Source organism: Anopheles arabiensis, chromosome 2, assembly GCF_016920715.1.
Source record: "Anopheles arabiensis isolate DONGOLA chromosome 2, AaraD3, whole genome shotgun sequence".
Taxonomy (NCBI): Eukaryota; Metazoa; Arthropoda; class Insecta; order Diptera; family Culicidae; genus Anopheles; species Anopheles arabiensis.
Window position 1 is genome coordinate 107,867,537 of NC_053517.1, and position 20,792 is coordinate 107,888,328.

General features: G+C 47.6%; 1 protein-coding gene across 9 annotated transcripts in view; it reads left to right on the forward strand.

Annotated features, from left to right (window-relative positions):
- The first annotated feature begins 1,008 nt into the window (after nt 1-1,008).
- LOC120905113 (hormone receptor 4-like) overlaps nt 1,009-20,792 on the forward strand; it is a 74,843-nt gene continuing 55,059 nt past the window's right edge. For 2 of the 9 annotated variants that reach the window (XM_040315841.1, XM_040315915.1), the window contains exons 1-2: nt 1,009-1,243; nt 14,401-15,103. In XM_040315841.1, the coding sequence (XP_040171775.1) occupies nt 15,025-15,103 (79 nt within the window). In that variant the 5' untranslated portion in view covers nt 1,009-1,243; nt 14,401-15,024. The other 7 variants (XM_040315851.1, XM_040315881.1, XM_040315887.1 and 4 more) reach the window with 7 other exon arrangements.

The following is a 20,792-nucleotide window of genomic DNA, read 5'->3' on the forward strand; positions in this document are numbered from 1 at the left end:
AGCAAGAGCCTGTGAGAGAGAGAAAGAGAGCGAGAGAGCGCGCGAGGAGTGAACATTTTCTCATTTTATAAAAGAAGAGTTAGCCCGACCGACTCGGACACTCTTCTCTCAGGATGTTGTGGAAAACGCGAGAACAGGTATGCGTGCGGTGTGCGTTTGTTTGTATCGATTTTTCCTCCATATCTCTGAGAGAGAGAGAGAGAGAGCGAAGAGGAAGTTTCGTTGGAGTGAAAGTGATGGAGCGCATGGTGGGGAAGGGTAAGCAAGCGCCTGCTGCGATGCGTTTGTATGTGTACGGTGGAAAACAGAGCATCACTATTCCAAGTAAACGTCGTAGTAATGGCATTAAAAGGAGACAGTGTAATATGGGAAGGAGTTAAATGGACAAAAAATCACATCCTTTTATAATTGTGAAATGGTTTATGAAGGGTTTGCATGTAATGAAAATAACAGCAGAAAATAGTTTTTTTTTACATTTAATATTTAAAAAAAATGGGAATATCTTTCATGGGGTCATTTGACCCCCAAAGGCGGCGTGAACTGCGTAGTGTCGGCTAGGAGCGCTAACCTTCTCCCTCTCTTTCATAACGCTTTCTTTTCGCAGTCCTATCCTCAGACACACACATATAAGCATCGTGTTGGTGTTGGTGCATTTCCATACCTGCTATGTAAACAGCGCGCGCGACCGCCGGCCAAGGAAAAATAGATTTCCTCACCGATCAACACTTCTCCAGGTGAGAACACGCGCGTTTTCACTCTCCCCATCTCTCTTTCGCTCTTTCTCTCACTCCCTTCACTTTCCTAATCGCTATATCTCGTTCTATCTGTCGCACAGGTATGGACGGTTCCCTCTCTCGCAGCACGATAAAAACGGATACAAACGCGCGTTGCGTCACGCGCACTCGCTCTTGCTTTCTCTCGCTCGCTCTCGCGCTCTCCGTTCTAAACCGCGCGTTGCGTCGCGCCTTGACAAAATACATCCCCGACGGAAGCCAGACGACGACGAAGATTGTCAGGCAGGCCAGGCAGACCCCAAACGCATTAGCTAAGCAACCTTCCGCGCGCGTGTGTTCGCAGTGTACGTTTTCGCGTCCGTATCGCAGGAAGCACAGCAGCAGCAGCAGCAGCGCAGCTCATCATCATCACACAGTCGGCTTTGCTGTATTTTTTGTTGTTGTATTGGCGTATGTGTGCGTGCGTGTGTGTGGTCCCCGACGTCGTCGTGGTTTGTCGTTGTCAAAGGGTGGGTGGGTTGCACTGGTGGGGAAGTGGGTTGGACACGCAGTTCAAACATCCGGGCGGGTGCACGGACGGACGGACGAGGGCGCTACGCTCTTCCCGTCGCTCAGCGCTGTTTTCGTCCTTCAGACTTGTAGACGGTGTGCGTGCGTGTGTGTGTGTGTGCGGTGTACATGCGTACAAGCTGGTGCGGTGCTGTGTGAATGTGTTGTGCGTGTGTGTGCGCGCGGTGGAGCCGTCGCCGTCGTTTGTCGTCGCCTGCCGTGTTTTTCCACTCCAACTCCCATCCCCGTCCTGGCAGTGCGGTCGCGTCGGTGAGGCGTAGAAGAAGCCAGAGCCAGTGAAAAACAAACAAGCATAAAAAGTAGGTAAGAAATGTGTGCGGGCGTGCGTGTGGAAATTGTGAAAGCGGGAAAGGGAGCAAGTACAGGCCACAGACGACCGTTTTTTTCGAGTCCTGTCGCTCCTACAAGAGCTGTTATTCGTGCAAGAAGGCATTAGAAGGATTTAAAACCGACGCCTGCTATGATGATTGTCACGTTCTTCTTGACTTCAAAATGTCTTTTAACCTGCAATGTCCTTTTTAAGCTTCATATGTTCATTAAAAAAAGGGAAACATTCCTTTACACACTCAACTCATACGGACCAGCTCGCCAGCTGCGTGTGTGTCCGTTGTCCACTGAAGTGAAACGAAAAGGGGGGGAGGGGATGCTTTCTGTGTGCGTTCACTTCATTAGTCCGGTACACCCTCGGGCCCGGGCCGTTGCAAACGTCCAAAGCGAACAAAACACAATCCACATTCATCCAAGAAGCCTCTGACCTCAAACACAGAGTGCTGCCGGCGTGTGTGTGTGGTGAGTGTGTTTTTTTGTTACTTCTCGTTCAACCCATCAAGCGAAACCGGCTTTCAAGAGGGTGGAGCAGAGAGAGGGTTACTCCGGGTCAAAAACGGTTAGGGGGCAGGGCGGCGGTGTAAGGATGCTCGCGCAAGGATCGTAATCAAACAGCCGCGGGCCGTTCGAGCAGTGGAGTGACCAGTGCTGTGTGTGTGTGTGTGGTTGTGTTTGTTGTGCAGTGTTGGAATTCTGTGTCTTTTTTTTGTAAAGAAGGATGTCCTTTGAGTGTGTGTGAAAAAGAAGTCTGTCTGCTGTGAGTCGCTGGAAAGTGTAATTTGGAAAAGAAAAACGGCATCCTTTTTCAACAAAGCGTTTGCTCTCAAGAGTGCAATGTGTACGGGGGTGTATTTGTGTGTGTGTGTGTTTGTAAAAAAAGCCCTAAAGCCCCAAACAGTTCTCATGTCTTCCTTCCATTCCATTTTTCAGTCTAATCGTAGTTGACGTGTGTGTGTGTGCGTTGCCAGGCGATGGGAAAATGGGTTTAGAGTTATCCTTTTCGATGTTTTTTTTGTACGGAAAGTGACAATCACGCGAACAACAGCGCTCGCACAAACACACACACACAAACACACAGTTTGTAAAGGAGAAGGATACGCGCATCCTTTTTTCCTGGAAAAAGGGGGCCAATTTTCCGATGATTCCGACTCTATCAAACTTTGGTCCTTTGGGCGCACTCTCGCGCTCTCTCTCTCTCTTGGCTTGAGAAGATTGCATGAAAAAAAGAGAGAGCGAGAGAGCGAAGTGTTGTGCTCCTTTTTCACAGACAAGAAAGAGAGTAAATGTGTAAAACGTGTGCCTGTATGTGTGTGTGTGTGTTGATGTGGGAAAATTGTGAACCGAGCGCAGCAGCACCACCGAGCGTTTTCGAGGTTGATCGAGCATGAAAAGAAAAGCCTACTACGACGAGCCATTGGGGCAGGAAGGGAAGCGAAAAGTATGAAGGTGGCTCATCCTCCTACCCCCACCGGGGGGGGTGATGGTAGGGAAGGGAAAGCCCGTCCCGTTTCCTTTTGTACGTATGCATGTGTGCGTAAGTGCGTGTCGGGACGAACAAACACACACGTGAAAGTGAAGGTGAAACGTAATCCAACCGGAAAAACAGCGTTCGAGGAAAAATGGAAAATGGGAAAAGTGGAAACGAATGAAACGAGTGCAACTTTTGCCCTAGTGTGTGTGTGTGTTGGTGTGTATAGGAACACAAAAAAACGGGATACGAGTTTAAGCACTGGAAAAATTGAGCGCATGGGAGACGGGACGGTCGGAAAAGAGGATGGAAAATGCCAACCCTGCTACTGCTGTAGGCTTTTCATTTCGGGGCCCGGTGAAAATCCTTGCGCGCAGCCAAGTGTAAATATTGTGAACCCCGGAGGATGCCTGTGAACGGTTGCGAGTGTCGTCAGCCGTTGCGGCAATCGCTTGGCACTTCGTTTTTGTGCGGTTTTTACTTAGTGTCGTCGTTTTTATTCCATAATTAACACATATTTTGCACAGTGAGCGAGCCGGAAAGGTGAATAGAAGAAGAAGCGACTTTTTATTAGTGATTCGAATGAGAAAACAACTCAAATCAAAGAGAAGTCATCGTTCCCAGTCTCTGCAAACAGGTCCACTAATCCGTTCCAAATCAACAGCGTGTGTTTAAGAGCGTTACTCGAGTGCTTCAGTTGCCAAGGTTGAATTGTGGGTACCACTTTTTGGAGCTCCAGTTTTTGGTATCGTGTGCTGCGTTGTGATAACAAACCCGCTCGGGTGTTTCCTGGAAGTAACCATCATCTGCCCACGAAAGCAGGAGCATTGAAAAGGGGGTAGTAGCCACTCACAAGCACTAACCGCAAAGCCACAATCTCTGTCAGTCGTGTTTGGGTCCTCCTCTCACACACTCTGCCCCGTACTCAGCCTACCCCGAACGTGGAAATAGTCAGTTTTCACTCAGGTTGGCAACCTCAATCCGTACTCCTTTTCTATCAGAAAAATGCATCTTCTTCTTGCTCAAAAACTTCCCCGGAATGGCATTGGCATTCGGGATTTGTTCTGCGGTCCCTGCAGAAAGGTGTGAACTGTTTGTCTCCCGTTGTCAAACGGTGTGTGTGCAGTTTATTTTATCGACACGGCTATTGCCTTTACCGTTCGTGTGATAAGCCCAACACGTGCTAAATCGAACCCAGCGTTTGTGTGTGTGTGTGTGAGTAAGTGTTTGTCGACGGTTGGTTGGCAGCTGTCTTTACCGCAGAGCGTACCAGCGTCACTCTTAATCAGCGTGAAAGTCACATTCCCTGCTGCATTTGTGGGATTGCCTCGCTAGCTGCCCTAACCAACCTCCCTGTTTTCTTTCCATTTGCTTTTTGGTCGTGGACGTCAACGGGAGAAGGTGCGCTTAGCTATCGTTATCAGTTATACACACACACACACACACAAGCACACAGATACACGCACAACATTCAAACAGCATAACGGCACTTCAGGGAGCCACAGCCGAACGACCAAATCCGTCATGCCGACGTGCCGATAAGCTGCGCCCAAGATTTGAAAAGGGATTTTCAGACCTTCGCCACGCTGCCGGGGGGTGTCTGTCTAGGTTTGCTTGTTTTTTTTTTTGTTGTTGTTCGGAACGTCCGCATTTGGATGTCTAGCCCGCACAGCGTCGTTGGGTGTGCCGAGGAATTCCTAATCCGTTGACGGTAGCGCTGTGTATTGGTGTGTTTCTGGCAAACTGCTAAAGCTGTTTTGATGTTTAACGCACGCGGAGAGAATACGGCAAAAAGCCCACGAAAGGGCTTATGACATTTGTATTCACGGGAAGGCTTATGCTGCCGTCACTGATGGTATTCACCTTCACGTTGTGACTTGTTTGTGAAGATTCAAGTACCTGGAGTGAATGGTTTTGATGAAATACGCGCTACTGCACCACTAGTGATGTTACATTTACATCAATTATGCGACTCACTGCCTATCAGAAGAAGCATAACACGGGTGCAGAAATGCTCATGACTAATTTTGGAAGGTGTTTGAATTAGCTGGAACAAAAAGACTTTGATGTTCAGGAGTTACTCAACCAAGGGAGGAATGAACGGCATCTAATCTTTTGACATTTTCACAACATAATGAAAATAATGATTCCGAAAGCATGTCGTAACATGAGATTTGTAGGGGCTTTGGCAGCTCCTAGGAACTTAATATTGACGCCACCCCCTGCCCAGCAATCCAACAGTTAACACCGCACGAGACGAACCCACTGAACCCTGGCCTCAGACAGTCGTCTATCCTGAAATACACCGGAGCAAAGGCTCTAATGAAAGGCTCGGATATTATGTATCACAGAGAGGAGGGAATCCAATTTGCGGTGTACATATCTGTTTCCTTTTTTGCTCACATACCGCCTGGTTTGCATTCGCCATATGTCCCGGAGCAGCCTATCAGAGGTTGGTGGAGGTCAGTAGGATCAAATCAAATCTATATTTTTATCCTCTTTACGACTTCTCGCCTCCCTGTGTGGAGTAGAGTAGCCTGGTGTGGTCCCAGTTAGTTTTGTTGTAAATAATCTCCACTCAGTCGCACTGAGTGTGCTGCAGTTAGCTCGTACCGATCCGATTTGCCAAAGGATCGAATCCCCGGCGTGAAAAGGGGTTGAATTTCGCCATTCCCAATCGCGCACTCCCCAAAGTGTGCCCCCCCCCCCCCATTTGTAAAAAGAGCCATACGGATGGTTTGGAACTGTCGGTGTATGTGTTGTATGGCTGGGATGGCCCGCAGGGCGTTAGCAAATGCAAATCTCCTCATTTCGGACCTTAATGCTAGCTTCAACCCCTTTTTTCGTGGCGACCTTTACCCGGCAGTACCCACTCCTCTGCATGCATAATTGAATTATGGCAGTAACGCTATCCGGCTGACACTCTGCATAGGAGCTCCGGTGTCTTTGAGTGTGTCCCGGTTGCTATACTACCGAAACTATTACCAGCAGGGGCTCTGCCCACCACGACTACCCTGATTGACCTTACTTTGCGAGGGGAGGGCCGGTGTTGTGGACGAATAAGCACCAGGATTGAAGTGATATATCTGTCCATCCTTTCAACGGGAGGGGCGATGGTGCGTTGTGTGAGAAGATGGTTGAGGCTTCCGAGCAAAGGCACAGCCAGCAGTGTGTATAGCAGCAGGTCTTTTGGGTTATATACGCTCTAATTAAGTTATTGGATTTTCCTCCGAACTCCGAAGGGCAGAGCAGGTATGTGGCTCGTTTGTGTGTGTGTGTGTGTGCGTATCAAACCTACGCTGGATCTTTGTGGCCGATGCGACCATAGCCGAGAAGCTTTCTCAACCGTATGGACAAAATTGTGTGAGTTCTGGTTCGATAAATCTTGCTGGGGATGGATGGATGGAACAGGACTGGGGCAGGAGTAGCATGTCACGATGGACAAATTAGAATAACTGGATCATCTGCATAGCTGATTGCAGATGGCCGCAACCGAAGCTGTGTTGTGGTGTATCTGGAATATCGTCAGTGTAGACCACTTCGACGTGCGTCAGAATGTCGGTGAAGAAATTTCACCAATTTTAGGTTACAGTTTAGCTCCCTTTGCTTTAATAACAACATTTTGTCGTGCACATTGCATAACACTAGGCGCTTTGGTAGGGCTTTTTTGTAATCTGAGTTGAAAGTAGGTAAGCCGCTTGTTGGAACGTTTAGCATTTTTTTGCCTTTCTTCTTGATGTCTGTTGTCTGATGGATGATTATCCGCTTAACAGTGCTTACGATCGATGTACACAGTTGAACATGATTTTTTGCTGTATACACTCCAGGTGCTGTGCTACCTTGACACAATATCCATGCCCCACAACCCGCACACTGTTGTTTTCTTGGCAATATGGACAATAAAACACAACCGAATGTTCTGTGACAGTGGCAAAGAAAACCTGTTTTCCCTATTGCGCTGTTAACCTACTTTGCCCTGTAGTGTTGCACTGCTAAAAAAGGGACAGTTTTGCCGGTTTTTGTTCCAGCGACCCTATTTTCCTAACGAAATGTCAACCGGCAAGTCCTGCAATCGCTATTCATATTGCGATTAAACAATGATTTCCTCCTCCTCCTTTCCTCCTCCCGCTTTTTTGCGCAACAATTGCGCACACTGTAAGACCGCCGAGAGGTGTACAAAAGTGTTCCTTCCCTCGTCGTGCAAGTATAATCTCCCCCGTCATCAAGAACCTTTCCTTATTATGGAGTCGCCCAAAAATAGAAGAAAACACTCACCCCCTCGTGTGTGTGTGTGTGTGTATCGGTCGGAGGGTGGCCTTTTCAAAAGGGAAGTGCTGCTTACTTCGCACACCACACCGACGGACGTCAGCCGAAGCTCAAGGATGTTTATTATTTATCGAGAAACACTTTCCGCACTCCTCCTCACTCCCGGTAGAGCGCACCGGTGGGAGCGATTCTCACTTGCCACTTGCGCGGAAGAGCTTTCACGACCCTCGTCCGCTGCTAAATGAATCATTGGCCGTGGGGAAGCCAGCACAATCCTTCGTTCCAGCACAATCCTTCGCCGTGTGGTTGCTGACAGCGCACAAGAAGCCGCGAACAGTGCAACATGTGACGGCGAAAATGGTCTGGTGGGGCACCGTCCGCTCATTTGTCTTCCGTCCGGGGAGCGCTCCACTTACGATTGTGCTGTGGAGCTGCTTCATTTCCTGGCACCGTGTTTTGCCGCTCGGGACCGAAAACTTTCCTTCCCTTGCTTGCTCGGTCCCGCCGTTCTGAGCTTCTTTGTCGCTGTTTGTCGGTGTGTGTGTGTGTGTGTGTGTGTGTGTGTGTGTGTGTGTGTGTTGCGCGTAATCAGTGCAGATGGGTCGAGAAGAGGAAGATTGCCCTTGGTCCAGAGACTGGTGCTGGCTGCCATTGTCATAGGACCACCAACGTTTGCCACCCGATTGCGTGTCTATCTATGCGGCCCCTGGCGGGAAACGGCTGTGCTCTTCGTTAGCACTCCATTTGGGTCATTTGTGTGGTGGTGGTTGGCGCTGTATATAATGTCGCTCCAGCACCAGCACTCAGCGACACTTAATAGGCTCAACAGAGAATGGAGAAAGACGTACGTACATATTCAAATAGTGTGGCATTGCTGTGGAAAAGCGCACACACACTGTAGATACAGTATCAAGTCAAAGTTTTAGGTTTAATACACTTGTAAATGCATATAAAGAGGATGCCTTTGCTTATCATACATGAAAAAGTACCACTTGTAGTGCACATTGCATAATGTTAGGCGTTTTGAAGGAAACATTGAGCTCTTTACGGTTGAAAACGTTTTTATTAATTTAAAACAAAGTAATTGCATTCAACAGAAACAATTGTCTGATGAAACGAATGACAAATGGATTCGCTGAAATGTGAGAAACGGATTTTATTGCTTCAGATGAACCGGCTACAGCGTAATTCGACGAAGAGCGCATCAGCGCTAGCACAAATCAAACCTCATATGTATGTGTGCGTTCGTTTTATTCTTCGTGGCGATTTAGTTTGGTCTCTCGGGCAGCGCATTTGCTTTGCATTTTCTCTGCGCGTACAATTGAATCCACCCATCCAGCCCTCTCCAGGAAAATCGGGGAATGCCTGCGAGTTTCGAACCCGTGTCTTGCCTTGTCCTTCCCGTTCTTGACAGATCTGTTTTTTCCTTTCTTTCCCTCTCTCTATTTTTCGCTGTGTTTGGTTCACTCATCAGCACACACACACTGTCCATCTATCCCCTATCTATCTATCTATCCCCCTCCCCCCTTCTCCTCCCTCTGCCATCCATCCGTGACCTACACTAGCGAAAGTAGGCCGTGCGCTGGCCCGCGCACGGTGGTCGTATGTCATAGCGAGTGGTACAAAATCTAATTATACCTAGTGCACTAAAAATAGCTCCCAACACCGTCGACCACACACCCGTCCGGCCACTGCCACCACACTCGGCTCCGTATCTTATCCGGGGTCGTACGCCAGGGTGGAGAGATAGTGCTTGGGAGAGGGGGAGCAAGGGGAAGAAGGTGATAGGAAGTGCACCGTGCGTGCACCATAACCTCGGGCACGAGTGGCGCACGAGTTTTCCACCATCACCACACCATCGGACCCGCGTATCGCGTTTTATTGATTCGTGGTCGCTCTTCTCTCGTCTATCTCTCGCACCCGAGGGGGGCGAGTTGTTTTATTTTGTTTTTTTGGTAGGCTGGTCGTGATCTATATTTTCCGCCGAAAGATGGCCATTGGCTCACCACCAAGTGCAGTGTGCAGAGCGCGGAAAGAGAGCGAGCAGGTGATGGTGGCGAGCACTTTGCACTCAATTTCGAAGCAGTCGAGACACTCAACACTTGACGCATGTTCGACCCCCATTGGAAAGAGAGAGAGAGAGAGAGAGTGCGATGAGTGTGAAAAAGGAAGGGGAGAAAAAACACACCTTCACTCACATACACACCGCTTCAGTCGCTTCCGTTAATGGGGTGTTGTTTGCACAAAAACCGGATGGTTTGCGTTAGATTTCACGTACGCTCGCGGCCGGGTCTGTGTGCCTGTGGTGTGTGCGTGTGTTTGGTGGACCGTAGGAAGAGGGGGTGAGACGCGCAAAAATGGTTTACCACTTCCAATCAGGGTATGCTACGCACACGCGCCACGAACACACATGATGCAAAAAATGATGGATCCCGATCCCGGTGATGATGTCCCGAAAATAACATTAAAGTGCTCATCTACCGCCAATTTGTTTTCTTCTTTTGTGTTTGCACCGGCACGGCCACCTGCTCCACATCAAAACGGTGTCTGTTTTTATCAGCTTGAGCGGTTAACACTGTGTTGGGTAACGCTCTATCAGTGGCGATGGGACTCGGTTTGTATATCGATTACCTTGGCCATGTGGCCAGGTGTACCAGTGTTGGCGGAAGGTTTGTAGGCAGGCAAAACAGCAGCACAAAACCACCAGCGATTTGTGTTGGCCAAAAGTTGTTAAGTTAAGCTAACTTGCCCATTCATCCCGACCGTTGAAATGGAATACACTTCCATGGAAGTGGATTGAAGTTATCGTTAAAAACGAAGCAACTTCCTGGAATTGGAACTGCTGCTTCCTTATTATGCTGGCAACTTTTGGGCTTTGATTTATCTCGTGTTTTTTGTTGGGATGGTCCTGTATTCAAACATTTCCCGGAAGTCGTCAACCAAAGCCAAGCCGTTCCCAAGAGCTTTTCTGTCACGATGCAAACGTCAGGGGCTTGTGTGAGAGGCAGCCATGTGCTTAATAAGATAATATTGTACAGCGGAAAGCATAACTTTAGGCGTTTTTTACTGTAACAGCATTTAGCTGGACGCAAATAGGCTTGTTGTGTTATTTTTTGTACCTTTTTAGTTTTCTTGCAAGCAGCTGTCACTGCGGGCGAAACATTTGGGATGGAAAACACAAACCTCAACATTTTACCAAACGTCAGAATGCGTTTTTCGTGCTTCCGTGAGCATTTGTATAAGCATGGATTTCCTTCGTTTTCTTGTTCAGGCCTTCTTTCCTTCACCCTATTCCTATCCCTTGTGTGGTTGAGCTAGGACTGAAGCTTTCTTTCTGCTCATACTTCACGCCAGTGTGACGTTCGGGGATGCATCAGACTCCCCCCACTGTACAAACGCTTCCCAGGAATTCCGTTTGGCGGCTGACGTAAGGGTGCACAAAACCCTTTCGGACTGACGTGTAGCAGCGCGCACACACACGTCATCGTTTGAAGATGATAAATATTTAAAGAATGTGCTGCTCTGCCGCTCTCCGTTTCCGTTGTTGCGGGTTTTTTGATCCTTTCCTTGGAAAAAAAAAACACAGTAGTGTACCGCATTCATGGGGGGTTTGGATTATTTCGTTCGTTTTTTGTCTTCGCTCTTTTGCTGCAGCGCTGCTGTCGCCCACAGTCCGTAGCCCTTGTTGGGGTTCGTTGACCTTTTGCTGTGTGTGTATTTCCCCGTGGTTAGTAGAAGCCATTTTCATGATTTGCTTTTGCGCTTGAAGAGCAGGTGGAAGTAGTTTCATTCGCAGTATGAACTTTACCAATTGCAAGAAAGCATGTTGTTGCTTCACTCTCAACAAAGGGGGGACTTCATTTTTCACCAAGCAGGCTGGTTTGTTTTTCGCTGTAGTTTAATGACGCTGAAAAGCAAAGAAAACCCTGTGTCCTCTGTGATGCCCTTATCGCGTGTACGCCCACAAGAAAATGCGAATGGAAAAGAATTATGATGAAAAATGCTTTCCCCATCGGTGGTCGTCCAGCCTATACCCACACAGCAAGCGGAAGGAAGTTATCACTCCCGATACAGAAACAACAACGGCTGGGTTGGCTTTCTTTGTGTACTGGCCGTTTGCAGCAGCTGGGAGGAAGCCGAGGAAAGCCTTTTTTAATCCAACAGGCTCTCTCCACCCGGCCCAGCCCAACCATAACTTCTTATCAAAGCCGCGTGTGTCGCGCGCGCGTCCGGGGAATACAACGGCCCGGGTCGGGTTGCTGGTACCATTGCGTGCGCTACACCCAACTTACCGCTGGCACTCCTCTCCCCTTTTTTGTCGTGCATCCTTTTCCAACCACCAACATGCAAAGGCACGTGCGCGCACACTGAAGTGGGAAACTGAAATCAAGAAGAGAAAAGCAGACGGGGCAAAGAAATTACACGGAAAAAGAGCATTCCACTGGTGTTGCTGTGGCGGCCATCGGATTGTGTCGCTTTTGCCGTGAGTTCGAGTACCCCCGCCCCGGGGGGGCTAGAGGAAGGAGCTATTTTTCTTTCCTCTTACACCCCAAATGATCCTTCCGGCTTTTCCACCGTCACACCGGAGAGACGTTCACAATCTCGGCATGACTTTATCTTCCTGGGGATGATAAATTATTAATCCATTCGAGGGGTGTTGGGATGCTGTTGGCACCACCCCTTACCACCACCACCCGCTAAGCTGAAATTATTAGTACCGGCGGGGTCATTTCCACCCAATTGGCCCCTGCATGCCCCCTTAGGCTCCGATTGTCGTTTCATCGCCGAAGCTTAACGATCTTTCTGTTGTGCCCGTGGTGCCGTGAAGCGTGAAGGCGATCGTTTGCCCACGTACCGATTAAACTGTGCAGCTTTCAAAGCGCTCTAGGATGGAGTGGGGGTAGGAATTTAATCGATTTGAAGCCGAGACGCGCTGGCTTTTGTTACGCTGTTTGCTGGAGAAAGAAGTAATCTTACGCGTTTGCAAAATAATTGATGATGTTTGCGCGGGGAGCTTTAACAGGCGTGCTGAAATTAATGTGAGCAAAGCGGGAAGTAGTAACAGTTGGAAAAGTGGTGCTTTCGTTCGAAACTTTGAAGCAAAATCGTGAAGTACCATGCGTCTCCATCATGCGGCACACGTGGTAAAAATGATTAAATTGATAGAAAATAATGCTTCTCTACTCGTGGAATGGTATAATACCTGCATTAAATAGAAAAAGAATCATTTTTAACACACACCTAAATAGAAAGTTTTGTGGAAATACCGTGATTAAAAGTACGACATGGCAATACGTAAACGACAACCAATTCAATCAACCTGACGAGACACGAGCCACAGTCGTATTGATTTTTCCGAGTGTGTACGTATTCACACACACACACACACCGCTTGTGCCATTTCGATGGCTATTGTGCAGCTGTGTTTGTGCGCCTCATCTCGTTGCGATCTTATAAAAGTTCTGCGTGACCTCCTTTTTTCCTCCTTGTACTTTCGCCCCTTTTGCAATGCGCGTTCCATCATCATCACCCTCTTTCTCCCTTCACAATCCACACCTTTACCACACCGGTTCTGTCTCCCCTTTCTCTCACACCCATCAATCACGGGGCCCCCGGGACAGGGGAGGGTGGACAGAAAATTCAATTAAATTATCGCAACGCAATGATTAATTAATTTTCCGGGCAACGCACGTTCGGCATTTTGACGGTGCCGCGCTGCTATTTTCCCCGTTGTGTGTGTGTGTGTGTGTCAACCAGAACCATTGCTGCAATCCTGGTACATGAGAGCGGCCGTACTGGTCCGCCAGAAAACATCATCATCATCATCATCCGCTCTGTGAACAGTGCTTGAGGCTTCTTTTTTTATCCCGTGAGCGGATGGTGACTGTGTTGTGTTGTGAGTTTATTGCAGCAGCAGCAGCAGCAGTAGATTGCATTAGGTGAAATGAAGGCCAGCGTGTGGAGTTCGCTTAGTCCCGGAAATGGGAATAACAGCTACTAAAATGCGGCGGGGCAACAACACTGGTCCGTGGGCTGTGCGTTTTGGGGGCGGCAGCAAAAAGGGTGAGGGAGGCAACCATTTCCCACCGCTTGTGCCGGACAATAATTTCCCCCGAGTGCTCTCGCAAGCAACGACGATCGACGCGGGAGCAACATGCGCTCGAACACCCATTCTCCTCCTCCACCGCACTGTTGGGTTGGGTTGATGGAACAGCGAGCATAAAAATGCTTACGCAAACAGGCTCCGGGGCGTTTGACGGACTCTTTGTGTGTGTGTGTGTGTGTGTGTGTGTCTGTGACACGTGTGAACAGGGCCAACCCATCCCGTCCCCGTAGTGGCTGTGTTAAAAGCTTCGGTTTATCCTTTTTACCGTGTGCTAGAGCGGTAAAGGGTGATAGGAGGGATGGGGCGCTTTAGGAGGAAACGGTGGAAGCTGTGGATGGAAATTGATCCACGATCCATTACTCCATTAGCTTATAATTTTCTCTACTCTCTTTTTGTGGGTCCGGTTGTCCTGTGCTGCGGCGGCGGCGTTTGGTCGCTTCCGGCGGTGGAAAGATGCACCACCGATACTAATAGCTTTATGTGAGTGTGTGTGGCTGTGTGGCTGTGTGGCAATTATTTCAGCTGCCGCTGTGCCCCACACGTTGCTAGCTGGTGCTGGATGCAAGCTGTTCCTTTTTTCCATTACTATAATTAAGTAATTTAAGTGTATTAAAGTCAGTCGTGTGATTGTGACAAACGAGATATATGTAAAAATTTGATTGATTTGATAGAGAACAAATAACACAATGTATGTACAATAGCAAATATATCAAATAATCGCAACAATTTCACAAAAGAATGGCCTTTTTTCTTCCCATTTGTGACACATTTCTTTTGTTATTTCTTTATTCATTTTTTCGTCTTTTATTCTCACTTGAATGTAATATTATAAATGTACTTATTAGAAGTTCTTAACACTCATTTGACTATAAATAGATATATTTAAATGATAAATAATTAAACTAGTTTTTCTTTTTCTTTCATTTCAGGGTTGTTAAAATGGCTCAAACAATATCTTCTCAACTTCCCTGTCTGAGAGTTTTTTGTGACTTACTCACTTGAAGTCTCTCGATATAATAAATAGCCGGATTATCTTATGTGCCTGTGTGGCTGTGTTGAAAGTGTGTGAGAGTGACAACTGAGTGAATTTCATATATTTTATTGTGTGTGTTTTTCCTAATGAAATCGTCAGTACTAAAAGCGCTTAATGGTTCTACAACTGTGTGAAAAGTGCTTTTAAATTATAGTTTTCCCCCTTCTTTTTTATTCCCTCCTTTGTGTGCGCGCGTTTGTGTGACAGGTGGTCAAACCCCAGTGCTAGGTGTGCCGTACAGCCTGCAAAGTGTGTGTGCGTGTGTGTACCACTATGAGTGTGACGAAATATGCGGTGGAAATATGAGGTGGCGCTGCGTGACGAGCCGTGCTGAATCCGGTGCGCACCACCGTTGCGTGTAGCGCTTTTCCCTCCCGATGGGCGGTAAACTGGCCCCGGCAGTCTCGACTGGTAGTCCCTGCTAAGTTCCGGGGCGTGTGTGTGTGTGTGCTGTGAGTGTGTGCTGTGTGTAGTGTGAAGAGTATCCGGCTTTAGACAACCTTCTGCAAGTGCCACCAGAATGGGCTGCGGACAGAGCAAGATCCATCTCTACCCGAGGAAGAACAAAAGTAAATCGAACGGCAAGAAAAGCGGCCACAGTAAGTAGCGCTGTCTGTTTGTACGCGCAAAGGCGTTAGTAATTCGATTTGCAGTGTGTGTACTGTTTTCGGTGGTAAAACGAAGGTCCAACTTGCGCTCTTCCAATTCGCTCGTGATGAATGATTTGCAGTGGAATTTGAATGTACATTTCAGGTGTTTAAATGGTTTAAGGGGCTCCTCCAGGGCCCTGGAGAGGATCAAACGCTGCCGATTAAAGGGAAATTGTGAGGCACCCACACAGATCAAATAAAATGCTCGAAGCCCCGCCTGCACGCGTCGCGGTTGTCCATCATCTTCCCAGCGTGGGCGCGGGCGCGGGCGCTGAAACCTTCACCGAAACCTGACTGACGCCCAAATTGGTCGATAAAAGATCGCTCTATTTTTGGGGGCCGTTTTTACACCCGCCTCTCTGCGCGTTCCATCGCGTTAGCTACATGGATGGCATCGGGGTTAGGAAATCAATTTTATTAAAAAGAAGAAATAGAGGAGGAAAAAGCAGGTATAAAACGAGCATCTGCTCGAATCGAAGCATGGTTGTTTTTTTGTGTGTGTGCCGTGCTTCTTTTATGGCTACTTTTAAGCTCCGGTCGGCTCCGGCCTGGGGCTTCGGTCTGCAAATCAATTTCGGACCCAACGTGCTGGGATGGGTGGCGGAGGCATTTGCGGCCATAAAAGCGGCAAAAATATGGACAGCTAAGGTCGGAGCAAAAAGCCAACGGCAGCGCAAACCGGCCAAACTGTTGAACCTGTGGGCCAGTGTGGAATTTGGCACAGAAAATAGCTGTGCAGAAGAGGCTAGCAAAAACTTTTTTCTCTGTGGGCCATTTAAAGGGGGTTTTTTTCTATAGTAAAAGAAATATGCTTTAGAACAAAAGCTTCTGGATTAGGGTTTTAAAAATTTCCCCCCAAGCATCGTGACTATCTCTTTTGCTACAAGTATTTTGAACTAACCAGTATAGACAGGTAACAAAACAGTTGTTTCCCAGTAGTTAGAATAAAAATGACTTTAATACTTTTATTACTATTTCTTGCAATTCGCTTGCTTTTGCGAAATCATTTCACATGCACGAGTGAACAGGAAATAGCTTTTCCAGCTCGGTTCGTTTGATTTTCCCCGCGGTGGAATTTTGTCCACCGCTTCTGCCGCCGTGGTGTGTTTCAACTTCTTCGAATTTTGATTGAGAGGTTATTATCAAAATAACTGTCCTTGGGAGAGAGAGAGAGAGCCCCCGTTTTATGTCCCTGCGCAGACACTAATTCCATCAAAATGAACCTGACTGTAATTTAACGACACTCCAGCCGCACCTGGGAAGAAGAAAACCGGCACAACAAATCCGTTCACCGCGCTCTCACGTCTCCGTCCCTCGCCGAACTTGTGGAGAGTGTAAAACCGGACGTAAGAAGCTAAATTGTGTGAAAATTGCTTTATTGATCGGATATTCTTGGTCGGGGCGCCGGGGTGGACCGCCAGACACACATACACACACAGGTGGTCAGGTGTGTATCGTGAACGGTACAGGACACGGCCGTGTTCTCAATCCAGCCCGACAGGTTCTCAGGGTGGTTTTATTTTATTTAATTTGGTCAACTTTCGGTCAAAAGTGGTGGTTTTGCTGTTCTTTTTTTTTCATTGTGAGCTGTCCGGCTGGTGTAGTGGAAGCATAATGACCGCCGCACATAAATGTCCGTCCCAGGTGAGCCTTTTTCCCCCGATCGATAGAGCGTGGTGTTGTGCCCTTTTGCCTTACCTGCTTTGTGCTGTGCTTGCTGTGCGGATTGTCGTTCGGCTTGGCAGCCATTTTGCACGCGGTAATGGATAATGGTGATAGAAAAGTATGGTGGGTGAAGGAGGGGCGATTTTTTCCGGTAGGTTCGGGTTGTGTTTACATCGAGCAATAATCATTATTTTTGTTTCTCCGACAGTGGGAAAAAGGAGTTCACCCTGGGAATGGAGTGAAAAGTGCAAATTAAGCTCGTTAGCATTGATGGGCGTTGGTTTTTTCTTTGTGTTGCTTTTGTTTGTGTCGGCGATTATGGTTCTGCCCTTTCCGCTTAAATCAGGTAAATGATACTTTTCTAGAGCCTGTGAAATGACAAATCAATGTGAAATGATAATACCTGTTGATATTTTTGGCGCACGTTTCTCGTTCGGGGCACAGACATTCTGGGAAGGTCGTTTTGTCTGCCTTGAAAGTGAGCGTTTTCTTTCGGGGGTTTGAGTGGTGTTTTTTAATTTCATCATAAATTAATAACGCTTCTCGTGCCCAATGGAGCATAAATTTGAATGATAAATTGTTTGTAATATGCAAATCTTAAAACATTACAACAAATTGCATGCTGCATTTTATCGCCAATATCCTTCTTAAACTTTGCTCCAGATATTACAGACATATTCTTTCTCTCTCTCTCTCTCTCCCTTCGGTTGCATTGGTTTAGTGGACGGTCGCGAACAGCCAGCCATAAATCAATGGCACTGGCCATAAATCAGTTCGTTAGGTGAAGTTTCGCTGCTCCCGGGACGCAGAATCCGATCCGAAAGAATGTGGCGAAGCAAGAAAAACCAGAAAAAAATGGCATGTCGTAAAGCGGGAATTGATTTTTCTTGTTCTCTCGGCTGTGGTCGTAAACCGAGTAACCAAGCGGGGTTGGAAATTTGCTATGCAACAAAAGCATAACACGTGTATATGTGGATGTGCGGGTCGGTGGTAGTAGCAGCGGCAGCATTCATAGCTTAGATGTCACCCGGGGGAAAAGGCGAGTTAACTTTCTTTGGAGAATGTTTTTTATTTTTATTTTTGCATCTGTTTTCCTTTCGCCTGACAGCAAATTCGCTACGAAGCGCGCACCCGCCATTGCAGTGGAAAGCCACAATGGGGTGCAAAGCAGCTTTTATTGCACGATTTATGCAGCACGCGCCCCGCCGCAAAGTGATAAGTTTTGAGCGTTGGTAATTTCATTGCCAGTGTTTTGCATCTTTTCGCTTCGTTTCTGTTGCTGTCCCAATCCGCGCGCTCGGATAAAGTCCGCAACAGCAGCTGACAGTTCCCTTGGTGGTAAATTTCAAATCGGTCATCGGTCACAAACACAAGGGCAAGGAGGTGTGCGGCAGCCTAATTTGTCTTTTTGCGCCCGCGTTCCTCCACGCCCGGCTCCGGGGGTTGGCAGAGTAAAAGAAGATTAATGAGGTTCGTTTTTGGCCGCTCCGAAAAAAAAGCTTGCTGCTGTGTGGTGGTCGATGACTGGCGTCTGGTGTAGATTGCGTTCTTTTGTGCTGGTCAACATGCTGGTCAATCCTGCCTTCGTATTTGTGCTGTTTTTTGTCCACCAAAGGGGGAGAGAGAGAATCCAGTTATCTCCTGCTATTGGATGAAAATGGTTTAAATTGCTCCCGACGTACACCAGACGATTATTCTTCGGTTTGATAGGATTTAAGAATGGTAGAGTTCCCCACACTGTGTTGGCTGAGTGTCAATTTTACGCTGCAAAACAGATGTTCGTAATAAAAGCGACTAATAAATAATGTAATTGGAGGCACAAATCGCCTAGATTTTTGCAATGCTCATCACAGAACAGCGCCTAGATTTATGCAATGCTCATCACAGAACAGTTTTTTTACAGGGGAGGCCCTGAAAAGTCTTGTAGTTAATCGGTTGGCTGTGTGCCTGCAAGCGCTCCAAGCAGTGTTAGCTTGATGATTAAGCTTTGCGGCACCCGATACACCCTTACTTTGCACGATTAATTACCCTTACCCATCACGCCTTTGTTAATGGGTACGGTTGATGTATTTTGTAAATATCTTACCCATCCTGCGTCACTTGAATGTATACTCTTTCCCCATTTGCGAAGCGCTCTGCATCAAGAATCCATAAATCATAGCACAGGGAAGCTCGAAGAGCGGCTTCTTAAAAATGCCGTTTTATACCTTCTTCCCCCCGTGGTCGTGCTTTGGGTTCTGAAAAATGAATGAATCAATTCCGATGGTCGCCGCCTGCCCATCGATCGGCTGGGTTGTAGTACATTTTAATGAAATCGTACCCCTAAAATGCTTGTTCTGGGCGATCGAACCTTTAGGCAATCTTCGCACTTTATCGCAAGGGTCACGAGGCAACACAAACATTAGCTTCCTCTACGTTGTTGTCTCTTTTGCAGATCAGTTTTAGAAATTTATGATATTTTTAGGAAACACCGATACCCCTCTGTGTCTCTCGCTCTCCGCTGCCACAACGCGTTCCGAACGCTCGAGATGGTTGAAAAGTTATAATGATCTTTTCGCCCAAACCAACCGCCCCCACTGCTCTTGCTGCTTGTTGTAAACTGTGGCTAGTAGTATGATGCGGAGCCTAAAAGTGGCATCAGTTTTGGGTTTCGGCACAGCATGCCGCTGCGAAAAAGGACGAACAGAGGACACACACGCACACAAACAGAGCGTACCCAGCAGCCCATTCCGAGCAGTCGGCTGGAACCGTTCGTTGTTCACTGGTTCACTGTTGCCATGTCGGAAATGTTAACCACCACTCAGACCCGCACACACACACACACTTACACACAAGTACCGAGTGGAGAGCTCAGGAATGTTGCTCGCATGTGTGTATGTCTCTGCAGGGCGATGATACACGCTCTTGCGTATGTTAAATAATTCACCAAACTAGCCGGCTCGTTTCGTTTCGGCTTGTTGGCGTCCCTTTCTCTTGCACACATTGCTTTTTGAGGGTTACTGTGCGAATTAAGATTTTGCCATCGATTTAAATGTTCCAAATTTGATTTCCAAATTCCGCTTGCAAAACCGCCTTAAAGTATGCAATACGCGTTACCAAAACTGCCTAACCGACCAACGCTCACTTGAAGCGAACCTGCATGCTTACTGGAGCTTTCCGGTAAGACCGGTTTCAAAGGGCAATCGGGCGCTGTACAATCCTTTGCCACCGGGGTAGACAACCCGGCCACAAAGAAGAAAGGCGCACACAAGGCGCGATACCTTATGCCGTTTTGGTTGCGCACTGCCGAATCCGTACAACGGACCGTGCCGGGGAGTGGAGGAAAGGGGTTTCGACTTCACAGATTGTTGTTATTAAGTTGTTAGGATGAAACCGGGTTTTATATATACACCGTAGTGCCGGTGTGTGTGTGTGTGCTCGAGCTCTAAAACAAAACCACAGCACAAAGCAAAGGCATCAACCGGCGGCGGCGGGGTTTCTTGCTGACGTCAGTGACAAAGTGACGCGTGAGTTTTAGCCGGAGGTCCTCAAAGCGGAAGGAGAGGAATCCTTTGGGAGTGCAAAAGTTTGCATTGAACTGATTGGTGGTGAGATAGGAGAACGGAGAAAAGGAGCGCGAGAGAGAGGGAAGGCATAAAAATGTCCCAAGTCATCGGAAAAACGGAAAAGCGTGTGGACGTGATTTAACGAGCACACTTTTAAGCATCGTTTGGGAATTGAAACCGCACGAAAACGCACGAGGACGAGGGCCGAACAAAACTGAAATAATCATCTCGTCCTGGGTCAGGCCAAGGTAGAGTTAGGAGAGGGAAATTCGAATTGGTGGCCATTCGTATTAGGAAAAGGCCTTTTTACAGTGTCTCAAGTGAGATCGATCGAGAGGCTGGAGGAATATCATTATTTCTCGCGTTATTTTAATCCATTCCAAGTGGCTCTTTATCATGTGCCAAAGTGTGTCGCGTAAAAACTTTTG